The sequence below is a fragment of the Carya illinoinensis genome, chromosome 7 (genome assembly GCF_018687715.1).
Source record: "Carya illinoinensis cultivar Pawnee chromosome 7, C.illinoinensisPawnee_v1, whole genome shotgun sequence".
NCBI classification, from domain to species: domain Eukaryota; kingdom Viridiplantae; phylum Streptophyta; class Magnoliopsida; order Fagales; family Juglandaceae; genus Carya; species Carya illinoinensis.
Genome location: NC_056758.1, coordinates 18,808,434 through 18,817,008, shown reverse-complemented (window position 1 = coordinate 18,817,008; position 8,575 = coordinate 18,808,434). Strand labels below are relative to the sequence as shown.

General features: G+C 36.3%; 1 protein-coding gene across 1 annotated transcript; it reads left to right on the top strand.

The window, feature by feature from the left end:
- The first annotated feature begins 5,595 nt into the window (after positions 1-5,595).
- LOC122316222 lies at positions 5,596-8,025 on the top strand. Its single transcript, XM_043132758.1, has 2 exons — positions 5,596-5,773; positions 6,089-8,025. Exons 1-2 carry the CDS (start codon positions 5,596-5,598, stop codon positions 8,023-8,025), a joined length of 2,115 nt encoding a protein of 704 aa, XP_042988692.1.
- Positions 8,026-8,575: the final 550 nt, after the last annotated feature.

Genomic DNA, 8,575 nt, shown 5'->3' with positions numbered 1-8,575 from the left:
AAAAATTTGAAAAGTAAAGTGTGCTCCTTTTGTCATATGCAAAAAATAAAATGATTAGATTTGAAAATTTTGAAAAGTAAAGTGTGCTCCTTTTGTCATATGAAAAAGGTAAAAAGATTAGGTTTGAAATATTTGAAAAGTAAAGTGTGCTCCTTTTGTCATATGCCAAAAGTAAAAGATTAGGTTTAAAATTTTTGAAAAATGAATGATGTTGTTTTTGACAATTGAAAAAGAAGAACCTTTTATTTGAATTTTTTTGAAAAAGTAAATGATGTCGTCTTTGACATGTGAATCCTTTTAAATTTGAATATGAAATCTCATATGCCTATAAATAGATCATTTGAGAGCTTCACATTCACAACATCCAGAGCATACAACATTCATTCAAAGCTTTCATTCTCTCTTCTCTAAGCAATGAGCCTTAATTCTTGTTCATTTTGAGAGAGATATAGTTTGCACTATATTGTTCTTATTTTACTCATTGATGAATATTTTCTGATAACCTACCCACTATCAGCTCTTGTATCAGTAAAATGGTGTGAATAACCCTTGTACGTGTAGAAAGTGTAAATAGGTTTCCACTTTGTAGCGAATCTTTTGTAGCGGTGTTGTTCAAAAGTGTAATAGGTTTCCATCTCCACTTGAAGGAGGTTGAATAGTGAATTTGGGGATTCTTAAGGGGTAGCTTGAGGCAAGGAGGTAGGCAGTGGGGCCGAACCTCGTTAACATACTGAGTTTGCTTCTCTCTTATCCTTACTCTTTATATTTATTGGTGTTTCATATTTTGTTTATATTTTCTATTGTATATTTGATTTATAATTGTTATTTTTTTAAAATACAACTCAATTCACCCCCTCTCTTGTGATAGTTATTTGGGCAACAAAGGTGATTCACTGTCACCTTATTTATTTATCATTCAGTAAGAGGTCCTATCCCAGTTGATCCAGGGAAGTGTCCATGAGCACAAGTTTGGGTTGTTTTCGCAGGCCCGAGGTACACCTATTGTTTCTCATTTGATGTATGCTGATGATGTCATGATTTTTTCCAATGGTAGCCAGAGATCAATTTGAGTCCTTCAGCAAATTTTGAGCCAATATGAGAGGTGGTCGGGACAGGCTATCAGTATAAAAAAATCGGCATTATATTGTTCGAACAAAATTTCCTCTAGAAGAAAGTGGAGACTGTTACGTAGTACTAGGTTCAGGGAGCGGACTTTCCCTTTCAAATACCTGGGTGTGCTGATAATTTTGGGAAGACTTAAACAGGCCCATTTAGAAGAAATGGTGAATAAAGTGAGGCAAAAAATAAGCGGTTGGAAAATGCGACTGCTATCTATTGGTGGAAAACACATTTTGTTACGGCATGTTACATCTAGCATGACGATTCATCTTTTTGCTGTTTTACAGGTCCCTCAAGTTATCATTTCCAAGATTCACAAGTTGATGAGTTCTTTCTTTTGGGGATAATCAGATGGGCAGGATAAAAGAAATTGGATGGCATGGAGACATATTTGTAACCCTGTGGAAGAAGCGGGCTCTTCAGGATTGTCAGAAAGCATTGCATATGCATTTTGCTTGGAACCTTATTTAAGGTAATTCTTTATGGGCCAATTTTTTCAAAGCAAAATATGTGGGATCAAAGCCTTGGTGCCTAATTCAAGCCTCAAAAGGGTCTAGGTTTTGGAGAATGGTTGCAAATTGTATTCCATTGTTGTTGAATAATTCGAAATGGAAGATTAGAGAAGGAGATATTTTTTTTTTCTGGTATGATAAATGGAGGGATAATGGCCCGCTAATAAATAAGATGTCCCCAATGGGTTCACCTTTACTTAAAACAAAAGACTTTCGGTTATTGGACAGTTGGGATGTGGATATAGTAGAAAGATTAGTAGGGTGGGATAAGGTGGATGAGATTTTAATCTCATTATCAAGGCCTGATTCTAGAAAAGATGTTCCGATTTGGACTCCCATGGAGACAGGTAAGTTCACTACTAAATCTGCCTGGAACTGTATCTGTGTTAGGGGATCTTCTCTTGATTGGCATACTTGGATTTGGCATAAATGTCTTCCGTTAAAAATGTCTATATATTTTTGAAGGGCTTGGCATATGGCTTTGAGTGTGGATGATAGATTGCAATGTATTGGTATTCCTCTTGCTTCCAAATGTGATTGTTGTATTGTAGGTCATATTGAAGATATGAACCATGTGATCTTTGAGGGCGATTTCCCTAAAAAACTATGGTCCTTTTTTGGCACTATCTTTGGTATTCCTATTGGAAGAGGTTGGAAACAGAATGCGGAGACTTGGTTCAGGCGGGCTAGTTCATCTACATAGGTGGGATTTATTGTGGGCATTCTGCCCATCAATGTTACTTGGCGTTTATGGAGGAGAAGATGTCTAGCTCGGATGGAAGGTATTTTGGAGTCCCACAAAACTGTTGTCCATTCTATTTGTGTATGGCTTGGCTCCCTTTGTCAGGTGGCTAAGCAGCCTAAACGGTTGTCCCACTGAGATGGTATGATTCTTAAGGCCCTGAGGATAAAACCAGTCGTCCCTAAAGTCCCTTCTTGCAACCCAAGCCATCGTCAGGGTGGCATAAATTAAACATGGATGGTAGCAGTCTTGGCAATCTAGATTCTTGTGGAATTGGGGGGATCTTCGTAATGAATCAGGACAACATGTTCAAACTTATGCCTCACATGTTGGTTTTGGTTTCAATAATAAAGCGGAACTCATGGCGCTACTTCAAGGTTTGAGAAGTTGCAAGGCTTTAAATATCACTAAGGTGATAGTAGAGATGGATTCGAAGGTGGTTATCTCTTGGTGGTTGAGAGGGAGAAGTGGTGTATGGTAGTTAGAAGATTTTTGGGCTGACCTGAACTATGCAATGCCACTTTCAACATGTTTTACATGAAGGTAATAGGGTGGCAAATTGGTTAGCCAAATCTGGGGCATCAAGAGCGGATTTGGTGTACTATAATAATTGTAGTATGCCTTGGATTATGCGAGGTTTGATCCGTTTGGATAGTTTAGGCCTCCCATCTTTAATATGTTAGGTCTGGCTTTTCCTTGGTTCTCTTCTGGTTTTTTTTTTTTTTTTTTTCCTTGTCTAATAGGGTTGCTTTTGTTTAGTATTTTTGGTTATGGTTCTTTTGGTTTTTTCCTTGGTATTTGTTTTTGTTTCCACGGTATTCCTCCGCCAAAAGTGGAGGTTTTATTTTAATAAATATGTGAGGGGGTCACTCTTGGACATGTGACCTTCCGCTCTTCTAAAAAAAAAAAAAAAAGTCCAATTGGCATTTTTTGGATAACCATGGAGCCAAAATTTATTTTGGTCGATCAATAGTTTTGTTGGGTCTAATAATTATTTTACAAATTCGAAATTATTATCGGATGAGTTGGGTTCAATTTCGAGTTTAATATTGGGTTACTAAAGTTACTAAGCGACTTAGCCCATTAAATGGGCCTAGTTCACGTTTATATGCGTAAATACCAAGAATCAAGCCATAGAAAAAAATCCCTAGCCTACGAGAAGGGGGTGTTACAATTTAGTATTAGAGCCTAGGTTGAGACATCCTGTGCACGTTTTGAAAAAAAAATAATATTTTATTAATTTTAAGGTAAGGACACCTAGGATGATCTTGGCCTGCTTGAGAGCTAATTTCATATTAAGATAAGTTGCTTATTAGCTTTCAATAGATAGGCACTTCGAAGTTGTGGTCTTATAATTGTTGTTATTATTATTGTTTTAATTTATCAGAATACTAGTTATTGGTTAACTTAGAAAACACCTGGCACCAAAATTTTTTTGTGGTATAAATATTTAGAATTTTTTGGGAATTACGTGTATTGTGAGTTAAGTGTCAATACGGTTGTGACAGTCTAATTTTTGAAGGAAGGTGGAGTTGGGAAGTCTTTTTTTAATTGCTGGTGTATATTGTTCATGAGAATGGATGTAAATTGTCTTATATTGGTGGAGTTTTATTTAAAGAAATTAAGAAATGTAGTTAGTAGGTTTTGGAATTATGACATATATTTATTGATCGGTGTAAAACTATAAGTACACAGTATCGTAGTTTTATAGTAAAGTGATAAAAAGAGTGTCGTCCTCAGGGATTGGTAACTTATTTTTGACTAATACCGAAATTATACTAATCTTGATTTTATCTAGAGAAGTCACTAAAATTTTTGTAATTGTAATTTAAAATAAAATTAATTGAAAGAAAAATATGCAAAGGAAAATAAAAATGATGTTCGAAGATCAAATTAATAGGAAAAAACTTCTAGGAAATTGATTTCACCTAATTCCTCACTATGCTTTACTTATCTAACAAATTGAATTTAATTCTTTTTGTTCATTAGCAAATCTCTAATTTATCCAAAAGTCTCTTTCGATAGTCAATTGAAAATTATTCTTATTCATCATTTTACATAAGAGTATACAAATTAATAAAGCAAGAAAGTAATAAGATTAATGATTTAAATACTACATAAGTTCATACAAGTCTTTCAATCTCTATATTTACCTATGCTAAAATATTTAAAATCTATCATATAATTCCCTCTTTCGATAGTAAATCATAAGATTAAAATCATCTAATTAATGGTCAGTTAATTAAAAGCAATAAACTTAGAATAAATTAGATAAACAAAGAAAGAATTGCTTTAAATTAGCATAGAAAATCAAGCATAGTTCGAAACTAGATTACATCATTTTCTTAGAATAAATAAAATTTAATTTATGTTAAAAATTAAATTCAATATAAACGAATTCACTATAATTTTTTTGAGAATAATGGAAAGAAAATGAGCATTGAAAAATGCTCATCCTAGTCGCAGCAGCATCTTCACCGTCGCAACTCCTCTTCCAAACTAAAGGAAATTAAATTTCTGAATCTGTGTTTTTTTTTCCTCTAAGAGCCAAGCCGAAAAAAAAAAAACAATTAATTCCCAGGCAAACGCCGTCCATTTTGTGCTAGCCAAGAGTAGATCAAATCTCCAATTTTTTCACTTCCATCCATTTCTACGTGTCAGCCAAAAAATCCCGTATTGCATGCCAAATCAAATCTAACTTTGTTGATTCCATGAAGATCAAGTCAAAGTATTCTATTAAAATTAAAAGGGGCCCACGTATATGTAAAATTAAAAGCCTAAAATTAATAAAAATAAATAAAATTAGACTAAAGTTTAAAGTTAAGAAGTGATAAAATATACTAAATTATGCAAGTTATCATTTATATATGGTGTTTGGTATTTAATGATGATGGGTGGAATCTATGTTATATTTTATAGGTAATGTGATATTCTCATCTAACGTAAATGGTGGATATAAAAGGGATTTAGGAAAATATCAAGTATCGTGGAGTTATTTGCAATAGAGTTATGGAAAGAAATTATAGAGTCAATATATTTTGAGGTGCAAGAATTTAAGGTTTATGAGCAAAAGATGATTTATTTAAGTACTTCTATGCCTTAGACATACACATTATGAGTTTAATGATTAACCATCATAATTGGAGAATGTCATTAGATTTTTTTTTGGAGTTAATTGATGTTGCTATGCTTATAATTGAGGTACTTGTTAATGGACTAGACATGGATGGCAGACAAGTATTTTGTTACGGGTGCTTGGGGGCAGGCCTTGAGAGGAGGAAGGTGATGAGTGGTCTGTGGAGAAGTGGTGTGACAGATGCAGTAGTGTATCAGATTGCAGAAGAGAATAACGACTTTAACAACCTTGAAGATGTGGGAAGATGGAGGAATACGACGTGCAGTCTAGGCTAAGTAATTCTTTTAATAAAACGGTGCATTTAGCTTTAGTGAGGAATGCTGTAAGTAGCTTTGTAAGTGTATGAGTTCGTTTTATGTTTTACTTCCTGCGTTTTAGTCTATTAGCTATACGGTGAGTTTTAATTCTTAGAATCCAGTTTCATGCTTCTGCAACTATAAAAGCAGTAGCCATCTCCGTGTAATGCATCTGAAGTTTTGAGTTCTGAAGTTAGTGAATTGGAGGTTGAGAGCTCCTCGAAAGTTCTCTGTCAAGATTCAAGAATGGAATCTTGCATTTGATCATTGAATCTTGTTCCAGTTGTTTGCATTTCGGAAGTGAGGTTCTGTTCTTGGTATCAAGAACCTTACAAGTGGTATCAGCAGTCGGCGATCCTTGGACAAGGCGTTCTGATGGCAGAGGGTACGCGTGCAGCGTTGAAAGGTCTCCAAGAAACAACTCACAAGCAACAAGATCTGGTTCAGAAGCAATTGGAAGGTCATCAGCAGGCAATTGCTGGTATAACAGAGAGGTTAGATCACTTTGCGAATATTTTGAGTTCCTTGGTTGAATCTATAAATGTTAATCCCTTTAGAGATCGTGAGGTATCTACTGAGCCTAGAAATCATGAGGAGCGGACTGTGTTTCAAAGAAGTGTTAGGTTGGACTTTCCACAATTCAGTGGAAATGATCCTTTGGGTTGGATTTTTAAAGCAAATCAATACTTTGATTGCTTTCAAATACCTTTCCATCAAAAGTTGATGGTAGCCTCGCACCATATGCAAGGAGATGCATTGGTGTGGTATCAAAATGCATTGGACTCAGGGCAGTTTAATTCATGGGAATCATTGGTGGTGGCCTTGCAAGGGAGATTTGGACCATCAATGTTTGATGACCCAATGGAGGCTTTGACTAGGCTCAAGCAAACTACTTCAATTAGTTTGTACACTTCACAATTTGAAGCCTTGGCAAATAGGCTCAAAGGTTTATCTGAAAGACATAAGATGAGCTGTTTTATTAGTGGGTTGAAGGATGAGATTCGTATACCTGTGAAGATGTTCAATCCATTAAATCTTGGAGCTGCCTTTGGTTTAGCTAAATTGCAGGAGGAGTATGTGTTGTCTTCAAGGAAGTCTTGGAGGCAAACTAGTCATTTTGCTGATAAGTGGCCAGTTTACAATGAAAGGCCTGTAGATTCGTCGAGTAGAGGCCAGAAGGGTTTGTTTCCATTAAAAAAAGTCAGTCCTGAGGAGATGGATGAAAAGAGAAAAAAAGGGCTATGTTTCCATTGTTCTGAGAAATGGAATCATAATCATGTGTGTAAGAGTTCTCGGGTGTATTTTTTACATGGTGATCCTTGTGAGAGTCAAGAAGTCATTGAGAGTGTAGAGGAACTTGAGGCACAGTTACTGCCTGAACAGCAAAATGTGTTGAAAGAAGGGTCAGAAGAACTTGAAGTTTCCATTCATGCCATTTCTGGTTGTATTAACAGTAATGCCATGAAGTTGTTGGGCAAAATTGGTTCATATTCTTGTGAAATTCTTGTGGATTCAGGAAGTACACACAATTTCTTGGATCCATTGGTAGTTAAAGCAGCAAAGTTAAAAGTGATGGAAGATAGAAATCTTCAAGTTAAGGTAGCTAATGGTACTAAAATTGTTACTCAAGGAAGATGTGAGGAAACAATAAGGGTACAGGGGACTAAATTTTTGGTTCCTTTTCATGTATTGACATTGGGGGGTTGTGACATAGTGCTGGGGGTCCAATGGCTTCGAACCTTGGGTTCTATTCAATGGGATTTTAATAATATGTCCATGCAGTTTGAAGTTGCTGGTAAGAAATTACTTCTACAAGGGCTGCTGTCTGAAAAAGTCCAAGTAGAACCTGCAGTAAAAATGTTGAAGTCTTCCTTTGTGAGACAAGAGGGATGGTTGTTACAATTGGTAGCCATTGATGAAAAACAAGCTAAAGCTGAAGTTTTACCAGAAGTTGAGGAAGTGTTGCAACAGTTTCAAACTGTTTTTGAGGAACCAATTGGTTTACCTCCTAATCGAGCTTGTGACCACCAGATTGTATTAAAGGAAGGCACTACTCCAGTTTCAGTAAGACCATATAGGTATGCTCATTACCAAAAGACTGAAATTGAGAAGATTGTGCAGGATTTATTGAGTAATGGAGTGATTCGACCAAGCCAAATCCCTTTCTCATCACCTGTCCTTTTGGTTAAAAAGGCTGATGGTGTGATGACCCGTTTTTGAGTGTATTTTCGCTGAGATATTTGTTTTTATTTTAATTAATATATTAGCTATTTATTTTAATTTATTCGCGTTTTTAAATTTGGTTTTCAATTTAATTTAGTTTATTTGATGTGGTGTTTTATTTAGTTGTTTTGTGGTTTTTAATCTTTTTGGCGGGTTAGTTTTGCTTCCCGAAAAGAGGATTGGACCTCATCTTTTCCCTACATCTTTTTCCTTTTTCCTCTTTTTCCTTTTTTCTTTTCCCTTCTTTTCCTTTTTCCTTCTTTTTCTTTTTTTTTCTTTTCTTTCTCTCCTCTCCCGCTCGACCGAACCCCCCCCCCCCCGTGCTCTCTCTCTCTTCCCTCCCTCTCCCCCGCGTCGTCTCTCTCTCCTCCAGCCCAGCGCCGTCCGGCCACCTCCCGACCTCCCACCGGTCCCATTTTCTTCCCCTCCCTCCGGTGTACCTCCCCACGAAAACCACCCCCAACCGGCCGGCCATTTGGCTGGAAAAAGCTTCCAAAGGGCGCACGGATTTCACTCCGATCCGCCGCCGTCGCTCCACCTCCGGCCA

Coding starts and splice junctions, on each gene's coding strand:
- LOC122316222 (XM_043132758.1), top strand. CDS start 5,596: ATGGATGGCAGACAAGTATTTTGTTACGGGTGCTTGGGGGCAGGCCTT. Junction 5,774..6,088: donor ATGGAGGAATACGACGTGCA/GTCTAGGCTAAG, acceptor ATCTTGTTCCAG/TTGTTTGCATTTCGGAAGTG.